This window comes from Pecten maximus, chromosome 6 (genome assembly GCF_902652985.1).
Source record: "Pecten maximus chromosome 6, xPecMax1.1, whole genome shotgun sequence".
In the NCBI taxonomy this organism is placed as follows: domain Eukaryota; kingdom Metazoa; phylum Mollusca; class Bivalvia; order Pectinida; family Pectinidae; genus Pecten; species Pecten maximus.
In genome coordinates, this window is record NC_047020.1 from 27,337,839 (window position 1) to 27,354,415 (window position 16,577).

Consider the following 16,577-nt stretch of genomic DNA (forward strand, 5'->3'; position numbering starts at 1 on the left):
AATATGGTGAAATTACCAGGCAGAATCGCGGGAAATGACATGCTGATCGGCACATGTGTCACACGTGTGCAAGTATCACGCAGTAAAAACATCGTTTTTTCCTTGTGTAAAAATATTTTACGTATTTCTTACTTATTTTGATGATAAACGTTACTCAATTATATATATTCTATCGTTTTTAATAGCTTTATCGTGTTTAACACAATTTGAGGCTGCCATTTTGTAGTTATGTAAACAACCCTGCATGAACCCTTTGAAATAGACAATCTTAACGAATGAATATGCTTCTGGTACGCAAAATAATTCATCAATACAATATTTACATCGCTTATTATTTCTTAAAAACATCATTTCCGTGCCAATTCCTTCGTATGACTATGCTGAACCAGCAAGTAATATCAACATCTTTCACGATGTTTTCCGATGATTTGAGTCGTTACAAAGGATGGAAGGCATGTTAATTGTGACGTGTGTAGTCGTCTTTACAAGAGCACGTTTTTGTGATGTGTGTAGTTGCCGTGAGTATGGAAAGAGCTAAGGTGTCACAATTGTCAAGCTAAACCTAATTTGTAACAATATAGGCATATCAAGGTGTTCCAAAAGTGTCTTAATATGATACAAGAGATCCCAGAGGGATCTTGGCGCCCACCATTGAATGATCTTTATAGGTTCCATGTCAGATTCATCTTAAATTCTCTCTATTTTTCCCTTCCTCTTACTTATCTGTGTAAATTGAGAAACATCCCTCCAGTGCTTTTCAAATAAGGGGAACCTATATATGAAATATGAGATTTATCGATAATGGCTGTCTGTTGGCAATTTTGTTTTCAGATTGGTCCCAAAATGCAAAACAAGGGACCAAGGGGAACCTACATATGAAATTTGAGAAAGATCCCTTCAGTACCTTATGTAAAATAGTGATAACAAACTTCTATTGTCAAAATCCAAGATGGCTTCTTGTTGGCCAAGTTGTTTTCAGATTAGTTCCAAAATGCAATATGCATAACCAGGGACCAAGTGGAACATACCTATTAAATTTTTAGAAAGATCCCTTCAGTACTATCTGAGAAATAGAGATAACAAACTTCAATGGTCAAAATTCAAGATGGCTGCCTGTCGGCCATGTTGTTTTCTGATCAATCCGAAAATGCAATATGCACAACTTGGGATAAAGGGGAACCTACATATGAAATTTGAGAAAAATCCCTTCAGGTCTTTCTAAGAAATAGCGATAACAAACTTCAATTGTCAAAATCCAAGATGGCCACCTGTCAGCCATGTTGTTTTCGAATTGGTCCCAAAATGGGATATGCACAACAAGGTATCAAGTGGAACCTGCATGTGCAATGTGAGAAAGATCCCTATAGTAGTTTCTGAGATATAGCGATGACAAAATTAAAATGTCAAAATTCAAGATGGCCGCCTGCCGGCCATGTTCTTTTTCGATCGCTTCCAAAATGGAATATGCACAACTAGGGACCAAGGAAAACCTGCATGTGAAATTTGAGAAAGATCCCTTCAGTACTTTCTGAGATTTAGGGATAACAGACTTCAATGGTCAAAATTCAAGATGGCTGCCTGTCGGCCATGTTGTTTCTGATCAATCCGAAAATGCAATATGCACAACTTGGGATCAAGGGGAACCTACATATGAAATTTGAGAAAGATCCCTTCAGGTCTTTCTAAGAAATAGCGATAACAAACTTCTATTGTCAAAATCCAAGATGGCTTCTTGTTGGCCAAGTTGTTTTCAGATTAGTTCCAAAATGCAATATGCATAACCAGGGACCAAGTGGAACATACCTATTAAATTTTTAGAAAGATCCCTTCAGTACTATCTGAGAAATAGAGATAACAAACTTCAATGGTCAAAATTCAAGATGGCTGCCTGTCGGCCATGTTGTTTTCGAATTGGTCCCAAAATGGGATATGCACAACAAGGTATCAAGTGGAACCTGCATGTGCAATGTGAGAAAGATCCCTATAGTAGTTTCTGAGATATAGCGATGACAAAATTAAATGTCAAAATCCAAGATGGCCGCCTGTCGGCCATGTTCTTTTTCGATCGCTTCCAAAATGGAATATGCACAACTAGGGACCAAGGAAAGCCTGCATGTGAAATTTGAGAAAGATCCCTTCAGTACTTTCTGAGATTTAGAGATAACAGTCTTCAATTGTCAAAATCCAAGATGGCCGTCTGTTGGCCATGTTGTTTTCCGATGGCTCTCAAAATAGAATATCCACAACTAGGGACCAAGAGAAAGGTGCATGTGAAATTTTGTAATGATCCCTTCAGTACTTTCTGGGAAATAGTGATAACAAGAATTGTTTATGGACGGACGGAGGGACAGCCGGACAGCTGGACGGACGGACGGACCACGGATGCAAGGTGATTTGAAAAGCCCACCATCAGATGGTGGGCTAATAAAACAATTATAGTATAATATAATGAAAGAAATGCTTTACAAAACATGGTTTGTGCAGTGCCAGTACCAAATTCAAATTTTGAATATTGCTAAGTTTTAAGAATTTAAAACCACAACTTAATTTAAAAAGAGCTACAATCTTTTGAAAGGTTTAATGCTTATTGAGGTATCAGTTGTACCAAGATTTCTGTGTTGTTTGTTAAAATGATGTGACTGAACAGGGCATACAGGTCATGGGGACCAGCTGTGGGGGAACACAACACCACATGCAATTAGTGCAGCAATGTGCACCAGCAGGCGATTACTGGCTTAGTCTGTCTGTGATGGTAATCCCTCTCTGTCCCGGCCCGACACACTCATGACATGTGATCTAGACACTGCGCTGCTGAAAGGTAGCAATTCCCTTCCTGGTGATTCTTGTCCTATACATTAGATTGGCAGGACTAATACATGGACGCATGCTCAGAGTGGAAAAACAGAAACCCCACACTGTTAAAAAGTTTTTAAGAATTTTTTCTTTGTAGAATTCTTGACGCAAGAGGCAATGAGGCATACCAACTGGCTTTTGAGTGTTTGGGGCTAATAAATCCTTCCCTGATGGTAAAGACATGCCACTCCACACTGACGGGAAATGTGAAACAACAGGCACCGCAGCTTCATTTTTAGGATTATCTTATAAAGTGGAACAAATGGTGTGTTCCATCTCCGGAATATTTCAAATGACAAGAGCAAATTACACTGACTGTGGAGACAACTTACACAGAGAAAGTCAACAGAAGTATATAGAAACAATAGCCTGTACCATTCGTAAACACTGTGGTCTCTACCATTACCAAGTATTAGGTGTCCTAATTATGTCCATCATCCCTGGATTCACCAGCAGTACAGACAGGCGTAGAAACTCATCTCAATAAATCACCACAATCATCTTTCAATCATACAATTATAACAGTAAGGTCTAGTTTATCATTATCTATATGTAAACCTACCCTAGGTTCAAACCTTGTTTAGGGTTGTTTTACTTAAGGTTAGTGGAATTGTATATCAGTTATAGTTAAATTATGTCATATTTATTATTTTATTGACCCATATATAAAAAAAATTGTATTGTCAGCATGCCACACCTCCTGTCTGTCTATAAGGCATTATTCTCCCTATCTGTTTTGGAAGAAGACACTTTCGCCCCATTTTAAAGAATAATTATAGGTAAAATGTTCACTACTTTTTATCAATTCAAAAACGCAATTTTAATTATGTTTTAAAAGTTCTTATTTTTTAAAAGTAAGTGTAATGATGCACTTTCCTTAAGCTTTATTTCGGAATGTACATCTCCACTCTGGAAAATTCCTAAGATTTGGCAAGTATGTTAAGTTAGTAATTAGCTTATGCTAGCTAGCACTGTATGAAAATTACCGTAAAGGATGTTAATTTATTATTAGGGAGGAAGTGCATTCGTAATTTAAATGACTAGCATAAAGGGGCATAACTTTGGAGAGATTAAAAAATTAATGCAATAACAAGTTCTACTCATTCATTTTACCCTAGTATATAGTGTATAGGGTCATAAGATTTGTAAACAATTGTGTTATATGTCTTCTTCAGGACATCATTTTAGGTGAAAGACAATTGGCCAGATTTTCATTTTTGGGGGATATGTCAATGTTTACAACATAAATCACGTCTGTAATCAGGCTGGTATCCCCCAATGTGTTGTATTTACACTCCCCTGACAGTGTACAAGGTCCAGTGTAGAAGGAAAGGCAATTATAAATGCCGACACCAATTAACAAGGCATTGTACCAATGTTATTATCAGGTGGTATCAGAGGACAGGACATGTTTATGGTCAGTACATTGGTCGGGGATGACCTTTCCCCTGACCCCGGTGTCCAGGCCCTGGGTTGACCTGTGTTGTGTGGTAGGGTATCAGTGAAGTATCAGCCGCCATGTGGCTCCCTCCACACCTGTGTTGTGTCCCCTCCCCACCCAATCATATTACCCTACTGCTAATGACATGTTTATGTTTTGATAAATACTGCTTATCTCCCCTTTATTACAAACAATTCACATGTCTCTCACAGACCAGATTAGTAGGGGTGATGGACAGATCCATTCCTAAACTGGGAACAGGTCAGACATATATATAGTTGTATACTAATCTATTTAGATTTGTTTAACATATTAAAGGTCAGATAATAGTCCGGAGGTCAACTAAGCCTATATTTGACTAATGTCAAGGTCAGAAAGCAATGTCAGGACTCTTGGGTAACCACACTACCCTCTTCAACAGAAATGAAGAAAAATTCAAAATAGTTGCAGTTTCCTGTTGAAATTAAGTAGATCACTTTGTACTCTACCTTATGATAGAATAATCATAATACAGTTACATGTATCATTCGGTAGAACAAGAATTTCTTTATATATACATTGATAGGGAATTATTTAAAATCAATAGATCATAATACACATGCTTTCTTAATAATGTAGTTTCGCTTGAATTGGAAGAACTGAAATTTATGATTTTAAGCTTGAGAGAAAATGATTGCGTATTTTTTGTTTGAAAGTTGTAAGAGATGTTATATTTTTAAGATGTAGTGGTAGGTTATTCCCTGACAATACTCCAGAGTAGCTAAAAGATTTTCGCATTGTTTCTGATTGCAATTTGGGCAAAATAAGTTTGTTATCTGTAGTTGACCTCAAGTTATAAAAGTACGAATTTTGACAAGTTTCAATTAATGAGCGTATATAATCAGGCGTCATGTTATGCAAGGCTTTATAGACTAATATAGTTGTATGATATAAGGCATGGACGAATGGGAAGGATGTATAGAGAAATAGTTTGCTTTGGTTTAGCATTGTTTAATGTTCTATCAACAGCTATAAGTTCATTTAAGGATGGCCATCCCCTTTATGAGATGCATGTGGGTGCTGAATGTATATGTTTTGGGAGGCTACGGTAAGTCTGTGTTCGTCTCCTTATGATTGTGTGGAACAGATGCCGACTTTATAGTGCTATCTCATTGAAATACACTGTCCAAGAACACCCCATCCAGGCACATTATACTTCTAAGGTCGAACCAACTCCCAAAATGCTGAATGTTCAGCAGTAGAAAATACCATTGTTAGAAACTCTATAGAGAAATAGAAAGACGGACAAAAGAACAAAAGCAGATCTATAGACTGCTGAAAGAATGTTTACATATATCTTATAGATAATGATATAACGACAGAAGATGTCTAATATTCTTTGTTAACATCAACATTTGTTTATTTATCAAAACGTTTTTTTGTATCACAGCTACTTCACAGGTGTCAATCATGGTAAATGATATAACCATCGTTACCCATTCCAATTTGGTTAAACTCACAAAAGTTATCCTTTAAACTGACTCAACATAAGGTGACACTTTGGAAGGAAATGACCCTAAAAAGTGTGATATGACCCCAATTATTATCCGCTCCTTACATTACAGGTGAGATACACCTGATGACAGGTAGCTATAACAGGTAAGCTTTATGACTCACCTGTAATGAGTTAAACCTAACACAAAGCTAATGCACATTTCATAGGTCAAAGGCGTTCAATGGTTCCGTGACAGAACCCATGAAATGCTCCCATCATGAAACCACAGGTTTTAGTAGTTTATCCTGTATGGTTGTGATCTGTTATCGTAATACATCCTGTTCAGGAGGCGGAGCATTAATGTCAAACAAAAATAGTTGTGTTCTGAGAGATGATGCAAATAAAATATTTATTGACTTCATGTAATATCAACAATTATGTCATAATAAGAGATTATGCATTTTATGTGCAATCGAAATATGAGCTACACGAAAAGACATTTTAGATTATGTCATAAATTGTGATGACAATCACTGTATTGATGCAGATATGTTATAAGTGACCTTGACCCTTCTGTCAATGACCCGTTTGACTAGACAGAAAACTGTCACTTTGATCAAGGTTACATCCATCATTACAAGGACAAGAAACTGCACCATAGCTTGGAGTGGTGCATCAATTAATACATAAAATGCTGGTAGTCTTTAACATCATGTCAAAAACTATACAAAAACACATACATCAACTTAAACAGACTGGCATATTCGGTGAGAATTGGTTCAAAGGAGAGAATAATGTTCCAAACATTTAACAATCACAGTTATAGTTATATATATGTCCCTCGAGTATCACTTGAGTATCATATGTTATTTGACCTTAAACCTTTATTTGACCATGAACCCAATATTCATTCATTTGACCTTGAAGACACCATTTATTTTATTTTACTTTGAATCAGGAGATTCTTACCATGTTTGCCATTCGTGATAATGTCGTTCTCGCCCTTCCGTACGATGGTCACATTACCTAACTTCTTACTGAGCATCTTGACGTTGAGAATGGGGTCGTTTTCGTTCTGTTTTTCACCGTCCATCTGAAGTAGACCAAATGATACATGTTTGATTTCATTATAGCTACAGCACTACTCCCATACTTGCTTTCCTGTGCTTCATGAAATCCTGCAATTATCTTTAAACTTAAACACCATTCTTACTATGTTCATCAAGAGGGTAAAAATAGTATTTTTGATGAAGCAATTTGTTGCCTGAAAAGAAAAGGGAAGAAGTGTTTGAAAAAGTTAATTTTGAAAATTTGACAATTAATAGAGCTAGAACATTACACTGTCCAGTTACTTACTCAAATGACTTAAAATCTGGGCCGAGCATGCTGGCCCTCATCCCATGTAACCTGAATTGTCAAATCAACAACTAACCAAAATTTAACTATTTGTTATGATAATTAAGTCTAACAAAATTTCAACAAGATCAGTTGAAAACTGAAAGAGGAAATCTCAAAGCAAGATTAAAATTCCAGAAAATAAACAAAGTTTAAAATTTAAAATTAAAATTCACCTTACGAAAGTAAAAACAACTACATGCAATGGTAGTGAAGTCTTCAATTGTAAAAGAGATTGGTTAGAAAACTGAGGAGATTCTAGAGATGCTGAAAAAACAATGGGCAATGACTTTTTCAAAAATCATCAAATTGAAAAACAAAAAAATTTGTCATGATCATACATTCCATGAAGACACAGGTTCAATACTAAGAGAGCAAATTTGTTTGTATATCTATATATATGAAAAAAAATAAATTGAAATGTTTCTCCGGAAACCACATCTGCGTGGCTATAAAGCCTACCAAGTTTCAAAAAGATCTATCAAAAACGGAAAAAAGAGCTTGACTGGTCTCTAGACAAAACGTGGTAGAACATAACAACACAACACTGTAATACATCACACTAACACTTTTGATAGTTATATAAAAACCTTACAAAAGAAAGAAAATAGAAAATGGTGTTTCACCTCGGACATTTTTGTCAAACAATACATGTTCAAACCTTCTACAAAAGACATTTTTGTCAAACAATACATGTTAAGTTATTTCCTTTGTGAAAATTATCCCTTATTACAAGTTACAAGAAATTACACTGTCCTTGTGAACCTCAAAACATGTCAGTATGGTATTTTAAGATAATAAATGAAAATCATTCCTGTTTAGATACATTTCCCTTCTTTTAAACTGTAATTTTAATTGCTACAATTAGTGTTTTAAAAATTGTTTACAATTATGAGTTGTGGCCATGACAAAGTCTAATCATTCGCAAAAGTCAGGGGTACTAGCTAGCTGTTTTGTACTCCTACAAATGCTAATCCACTTCACATATGGTCAGAACATGACCTAAAGTGCTTTCCCTCCTTCACCATTTCCGGGAGGAAAATCTCCCTATTTCTTAGCTAGAAAATCTGTGGATTTATTAAGACAGCACATGCAATTACATGTGAGAGCATTAAATCCATTGTGAGTTGAGTTTAAACCATACTTCCAATGTACACAGTGAGGGTTTTTACATAACAATAAACTTTTGTTGAGATTTCGACTACGAGACCAAATGAAGTAATCTAGAATAATTCAGTTTTTCCTATGATGAATTAATTTTTAATGCATTTCTGAAAATCAACTTAGGTGGTTGTTACAACAAAAAATTCAATTTCATAAACTTGAAATCAATCCAATTTTCAATTGTATCTAATTTAAAATATTTTTTTATAATCAAGCATTCAATAAAACTGAATACAAAGCTGTTCTCAATGATTGATTTTCAGAATATAATGATCCTTTGATGATCAGACGAAGCATGGCTGTACCAGAAATTACCATCTTCATAATGGAATCGTTTGTTTGAAGTGATGAGGAGAGAACATGAAGAATGCACTATGATGCAACATCTACTGTGTTTTTTGGTTGTTGCATTGGGATGAAGATTGATAAATCTTTTTATTTTAGTTTGAACACAATCCAATTGATTCAAAGGATCCTAGATTCAGCAGAATATATTTCATTCAATAGCACCTAACATCAATGGAAAATGATTCCTTTAAAAGTGCCTAACTCCAATGTAACATGATTCCTTCCACGGAACATGGTTCCTGCAAAAGAGCCTAGCTTCAATGGAGCATCATAGATTCCTGCAACTGAGCCCTAACTTTCAATGGAACATGAATCTTCCAATAGAGCCCTAACTTCAACCTTCAATGGAACATGATTCTTTCAATAGAGTGTAAGCTTCAATGGAACATGAATCTTTCAATATTAGAGCCTTAAGTTCAACCTTCAACAGAGGACGATTCCTTTAATATAGCCTGGCTAGATTCAATGGAACATCATAGATTAATTCCTGCAACTGAGCCCTAACTTCAACCTTCAACAGAAGACGATTCCTTCAATACAGCCTATAGCTTCATGTAGATTCAATGGAACATGATGCCTTCAATTAAGCTTCGCTTCAATAGAACATGAATCCTTCAATTAAGCCTAGATTTAAAGGAATGTGTTTCTTCAATACAGCTAGCAACAATTCCTTCGATAGAGCTTAGTTTTAACAGAACATGTTTCCTTCAATAGACCATCACTGATGTCCTCATGCAGGTACTCCCATATTATCATAGCTTCAAAGGACTCCCAGTTACACAAATTCTTAATCAATTCAAAGTAACTTTCTTGGAGTTTCCATGGGAGGTTACATGTGTTCAAAGTTAAAGCGTTGATAGATCTATAATAGAATATTTGAAAAGCCCCTTTTGACAAATATTACTTTAACACTACCTTTTTTAAACTGTTCTTTCTGCTGGACTAATTGAATATTGTCGATACAAGCAGGGGAGGGGGAGGTGATATTTTATTTCCTGCATGATTACATTAAACCTGCATTACATTCGTGAAAAAGTCTTCAGATATCCAAACTGACCAGTCCATCTAGTCAGTTAACATGGACAATATTGACGTCTCCTCCTGCTAATTGGTGTCAATGTTTGTAGCATTATGGGATGTATATGACATCAAAGGGAAGTAATAAACATAAAGATCAAAGTCGGAGGAATGTTTGTAAATGGATGATTTATTAGTAAACTGACAGCAAACTATCTGATGCAGCGGCCTGCTCTCAGTAACTATGGAAACACCTGATTTACGCCATCAGGGTCACACATAATTCCATCTTTACAAGTTTGATCAAATGTCATTTTATTTGAAATAATATTTCTATAATGAAATTTATACAATATGGTTAAGCAATTGATTTTCATAAATCATAAAAGAAACAGTTATTGATGTTTTAGTAATATATTCTTTCACTGACGTTTACACACTGATGGGAGATGGTCTGACTTTGATACTGATCATGAGTATAGTGATGATGGGTAGGCAGAATAGTGATATTGTGTGGACAGTCTGTCCTTACTGTGTGCAGAGGTGATGCAGGTAAACTATACTGTATACTGCAGTACAGCAGATGTATAACAAACGCATGTATTACAGGGACCTGATCATCAATCTGACAGACAGCCAACCATCAGACAACCATAATGATGATCTCATTTGTCTCAATCATGGCCTCTCATGACACGCTCCATTTATCCCGCCAAAACACATGCATCACACCAGGGTCAAACTCCATGGCCATACATAACAGGCCAAATCATGGGTCAGCACTGTGGTCAGTCATGGACACTGGTCATCTCAGACCAATAATGACCATTACTTCGGCAAGGGAATGTAAGGCTTAATTAGTCGGAGAGTATATGGTGTTCCAGGGGAGATAAATCTTGTGATTTATGCAGCCTGTTTCACATTCAGAGGATTTTGTACTAATTGACCAGACTGCTATATAATTCCAATAGAGGAGTAAAATCAGTCCCAGCTCTCGGAAAACATGTCCAAGTCTAATTCCAGCTTTAGACTAGACAAACATGTCTAAGCCCCTAACAACAGGCATGATCTGCCTGAACACAGGGAAATCAAACCATAATAAAGTATTGATTTCTGGCAAAAATCTTGTCTATTAACTATTAAATTAGTTTTTCCCATATTTTAAATTATCCGAATTAAATAACTTAAGACTAATATAACTGAAAACAGCTACTAGGAACTAGGACTAGGAACCTGTCATCCTGAGGATACCTAAAACACCCTAAGACCAAAATCCATGGGTAGTAATGGATAAAGTGTCGTGCCAATGTAGTAATTAATAAAATATTGTGCCACTAGGGTTGCTAGGGATGAGATAAATTGTGCCACTAGGGTTGCTAGGGATGAGATAAATCGTGCCACTAGGGTTGCTAGGGATGAGATAAATCGTGCCACTAGGGTTGCTAGGGATGAGATAAATCGTGCCACTAGGGTTGCTAGGGATGAGATAAATTGTGCCACTAGGGTTGCTAGGGATGAGATCAATCGTGTCACTAGGGTTGCTAGGGATGAGATAAATCGTGCCACTAGGGTTGCTAGGGATGAGATCAATCGTGCCACTAGGGTTGCTAGGGATGAGATCAATCGTGCCACTAGGGTTGCTAGGGATGAGATCAATCGTGCCACTAGGGTTGCTAGGGATGAGATCAATCGTGCCACTAGGGTTGCTAGGGATGAGATCAATCGATCTCACACAGGTTGTGATGCACATTTCATGATAAAAAGATTTCACAACACCTTACAACTTGCTACTTTTTTAAGTACAAGCCTTGTGCTAACTCTTACACCTGGGTCAAGATATCCCTACATGTCCACAGAATTAACAGACTCATATCAGATTCTATTGATCTCAATTATAAGGCTATTTATCATTAGAATGTTGCTCCATAAAATATCAATAAATCCTCAGATTTGTTTTAATAAAAATACCAAATCACACTGTAAATGTTTTAATATGTGTTGCATCTTTCTGAATGGTATTCAATGAAAAGATATATTTTAAAGTCTGGCCAAAAACTTACAATAAAGTTAGTATCAGTCTATATTTCCTTCACTATCCAAACATACCATACAAACCACACAGACAAAGAGGATATCAACTTTATCCCAAACCTACAAATGCATTAACATTTCTACAGCTTATATAACCTTATTACAAAATTGGGCTCAAAGAATTATCCAAACTGCATCTGCATTCCTTCATCCCAAAGACAATTATATGAATATTTGATAGTAACTTAAGTGGCCTGGCTACAGCATGATTAAATTCTCAAAAGGAACTAGTTTTTTCAATAATCATTCCCAATTCAATTTCCCCTCCCCCTCACCTAGTATTGCTCAATTGAGTCCTAGAGAAGGGTAGTAACTGAATGACCTCATAAAAGTCCTCAGTGGGGCTGTTAACTTGCCATTAATGTCCAGGGGCACATTTTTATTTGTACAATTGTGTAATATACATGAACATTGCAACTGAAAAAAAGTGATATTTGCATCAACAAAATTCAATAAATTACACACACTACCAATGAAGCTATCAAATATCTGAAATCAAACGAACAAAACCCGTCACAAAATGACTCAGCTATGTAACCACATCAACTCTGCTGATACAGCCTGCGGAGCTTCCATTGTAATCCTTCAGGCCTACAGATCCTATAAAAGGGTTTAGTATCACTGTCCTGGGTCTTTTTACAACCTGTATATAAATAATGTAATGATCCACATACACTGGCTTTAAATCAACCCCTCTGTCATGTGATATCACTATAAACTCCTTTGACATCATTTAATTGGAAATTATGACCCAAGCTTGGCTGGCTGTTCAGGCAGTTATTGTGTTGCCAATATGCACAGTATTGCTGCTAAGTTGCTGGGAGTCAATCAGACTTGATTGTGTAAGACACAAAAAACATATTCATACATGTATGATATGTAGTGAAGGAACAACCACCTTTAAAGTGTTCATTACCCATCAATACATTCTACTTACCCCCATTGTATATTTTCAGGATTTGGAAAATAAATAATTTCAAAGTGGGAAAAAAAATCATATTCTCTTCAGCAGATGTATGAAAAAAGGGCTGTTGAAATGATTTTAAATTTTAGTTTAATTTCAAATCAATTTTTTAGACAACCTGGACCTTGAGCTAAAACTATCAAAACTTTAAGTGATTCTAAGAATGAATCATTTAAAAAAGAAAAACTGAAATCTTAATCGTCAAGAATATGTGGAAAATCTCTTGGAATAAATTCAAAATTCCATGTTTTATTTTGAATAAATTTTGTAGAAAGTTTCCTGACACAAAATTTTCTGTAAGATTGAATGCCAAAGATTATCCCACGGGCCTTTTGTAACAATATTGTAAACATACATGTTTATCAAATGCCTGCAATGATCGATACCCCATTAAAACATTGTATAATATAAATCAGAAACTATCTTGGGGCAACACTTTGAGATTTATACAATAATTTTACTTTTACAATATAGTATAAATGTTAATCTTGTATACTTTCTTCTAAAGCATGAAATTTTCTCATAACCAAGATCTATCTCTTAAATATGTAACTATGTACTACTTCAAAATATTTTTTTTTTACTTTTGACTTTTGATAACTGAATCTAAAATTAAAAGTATGTTTTCTCTGTGAATTGCTACTGTGTACATTTGCCGACAGTGTTCTAAGGGAGGTAACCTGCAATCTCTGCCTGTCTGGTGTTTGGTTTTATATGGAACAGGTGTAGTTAACAAAGCTCCTGATTGTCAGACAATATTATTATTAGATAGCCAGGTCCTGATTTCTTATCTCTGTACAATGTTGGCAAAAGAGTTGTTATATACTATATACAGTAGTATAAACAGATCCACAACACAACAATGTCTTATTGATAAAAGATTGCCAACAGTTGCTAATGTGTCTGGAACTAGCCCTCCACCTCTGGGTTGCGAGTTCGTAACCTACTTGGGGCAGTTGCCAGGTACTGACCGTAGGCCCGGTGGTTTTTCTCCGGGTACTGGCTTTCAATAAGATGTTAAACAAACCAAACCAAACAAACCAAGTCTGGAATGTAGATCTTTCTTACTGTATTCCAGTGTGTAGAATTACATTTAAGATTTCATTAAAACATGTATTCCAACTTACATAAATAAGGCAGATTCATTAATGACTTACCAGATGCCCTAACAAATAAAGTAAAACAATTCGCTGATGATACATCTCTATATACAGTGATTGATCATAACCAAGCTGTGGTAGCTAGTACCTTGAACACAGATATAGAAAATATAAGTTTTTGGGCTAATAAATGGGATGTTAAATTCAACCCTAATAAAAAAAAATCTGTTCTTTAATCCAGAAAAAAATACACAAATTATTCCCCAGTTATATTTCCAAGACACTCCAATAGATAACTCATACACTCATAAACAATAAGGTCTAACTTTTAATTCAGATGGTTTTTGGTCTGAACATAACAAAATATCTTTGAAAAATCCTACAAATGATTGAACATTCTAAAAAGTTTGAAATATAGATTTAAATGAAAAACAGTAATAACTATGTCATAGCATTTATAAGACCAATACTAGAATATTCAGCTGTAGTTTGGGATAATTGCAATAATACATGTAAACAATTGATTGAATCAATACAGGGAGAAGCTACAAGTATTATCACTGGACTCAGGAAAGGAACTCCACATAATATATCATACAGAGAACTTGGATTGGAAACTTTAGAAAGTCGCCGAAAAAAACATTAACTTATCTTAATGTACCAAATCTTACATAATAATGCACCCAATACCTAATTCATATAGTCACTCAATACTTAAATGACAATGAAGACACAGTACATTATCTCTCTAGGCAACGTTTATTCTGCCACTATATGTAGATCAGAAAATTATTATAACAGCTTTTTCCCAACTATGCTACGTGAATTTAATTCCATAGACACTGAAATTCTTAATGCACCATCCCTAGGTGTTTTTAAGAAACTTATCTCTCCCATTAATTTAGACCAGGGTCTAATTCGTGCAACAGACATCTTTAAAAATAAAAGTAATAAAAAAGAAAATATTATATTATATATGTCAACTTAGAAATAATGCAAGTAATTTAAATTTTGACCGTTTTAATGATCATCTTATAGATTCACCATTGTGCAGATGTAATCAAGGGGACGAAACTTCATACCATAACTTTTTTGTATGCTGTTTATATGAACAGCAAAGGCAAGAGTTGAAACAAAATATCAATAACCAGCATCATCTAACCACTATAATATTAACACATGGAAATTACTTGTTGTCTGGTGATATTAATATCAACATTCTGAACGCCGTTAAAAAATACATTAAAGATAGTAAGCAATTTGATCAAACTCAAAATTAACCATGTTTATTTGCATGTTATTCCCTAGACATAGACTCATTCAATTAGTATTTGATTATTATTTTATCTGCATTTACATATATTTTATATTGTTCATATTCTTGATATAAGAATTTCACATACTTATAAACCTAAACCTTTCACTCACACAAAACCTTTCACTAAACCTTTCACTATCTCTAAACATTTCACTATCTCTTAACCTTTCTAAACCTTTTACTATCTCTAAACCTTTCACTTACTCTAAACCTTTCACTATCTCTTAGCTTTTCACTATCTCTAAACCTGTCTAAACCTTTCACTATCTCTAAACCTTTCACTTACTCTAAACCTTTTACTATCTCTAAACCTTTCACTTACTCTAAACCTTTTACTATCTCTAAACCTTTCACTTACTCTAAATCTTTCACTATCTCTAAACCTTTCACTATCTCTAAACCTTTCACTATCTCTAAACCTTTCACTAACTATAAACCTTTCACTCACTGTAACCCTGTAAACCTTTCATTAACTGTAAACCTTTCATTAACTCCAAACCTTTCACTAACTCTAAACCTTTCACTAACTTTTAACCTTTCACTAACCATAAACCTTTCACTCACTGTTAACTTGTAAACCTCTCATTAACTCTAACCCTTTCACTTACTATAAAGGCCCCAAAAAGCCCTCAGAAAAAGTCCTACAATGGTAATATTTTATCTATCTGGGTACTATGTTCTAGTCCTACAATGGTAATATGTTATCTATCTGGGTACTATGTTCTAGTCCTACAATGGTAATATTTTATCTATCTGGGTACTATGTTCTAGTCCTACAATGGTAATATTTTATCTATCTGAGTACTATGTTCTAGTCCTACAATGGTAATATTTTATCTATCTGGGTACTATGTTCTACATACAATAGTAATATTTTAATTATCTGAGTACTATGTTCTAGTCCTACAATGGTAATATTTTATCTATCTGGGTACTATGTTCTAGTCCTACAATGGTAATATTTTATCTATCTGAGTACTATGTTCTAGTCCTACAATGGTAATATTTTATCTATCTGGGTACTATGTTCTAGTCCTACAATGGTAATATTTTATCTATCTGAGTACTATGTTCTAGTCCTACAGTGGTAATATTTTATCTATCTGGGTACTATGTTCTAATCCTACAATAGTAATATTTTATCTATCTGGGTACTATGTTCTACATACAATGGTAATATTTTATCTATCTGGGTACTATGTTCTAGTCCTACAATGGTAATATTTTATCTATCTGGGTACTATGTTCTAGTCCTACAATGGTAATATTTTATCTATCTGGGTACTATGTTCTACATACAATGGTAATATTTTATCTATCTGGGTACTATGTTCTACATACAATGGTAATATTTTATCTATCTGGGTACTATGTTCTAGTCCTACAATGGTAATATTTTATCTATCTGAGTA

General features: G+C 34.9%; 1 protein-coding gene across 2 annotated transcripts in view; it reads right to left on the reverse strand.

Moving 5' to 3' along the window:
* Positions 1-16,577, reverse strand: part of LOC117329417 (ATP-dependent (S)-NAD(P)H-hydrate dehydratase-like) — a 160,125-nt gene that overhangs the window by 134,703 nt on the left and 8,845 nt on the right. For both annotated transcript variants that reach the window (XM_033887362.1, XM_033887363.1), the window contains exon 8: positions 6,738-6,861. In XM_033887362.1, the coding sequence (XP_033743253.1) occupies positions 6,738-6,861 (124 nt within the window). The remainder of the gene's footprint in view (positions 1-6,737; positions 6,862-16,577) is intronic.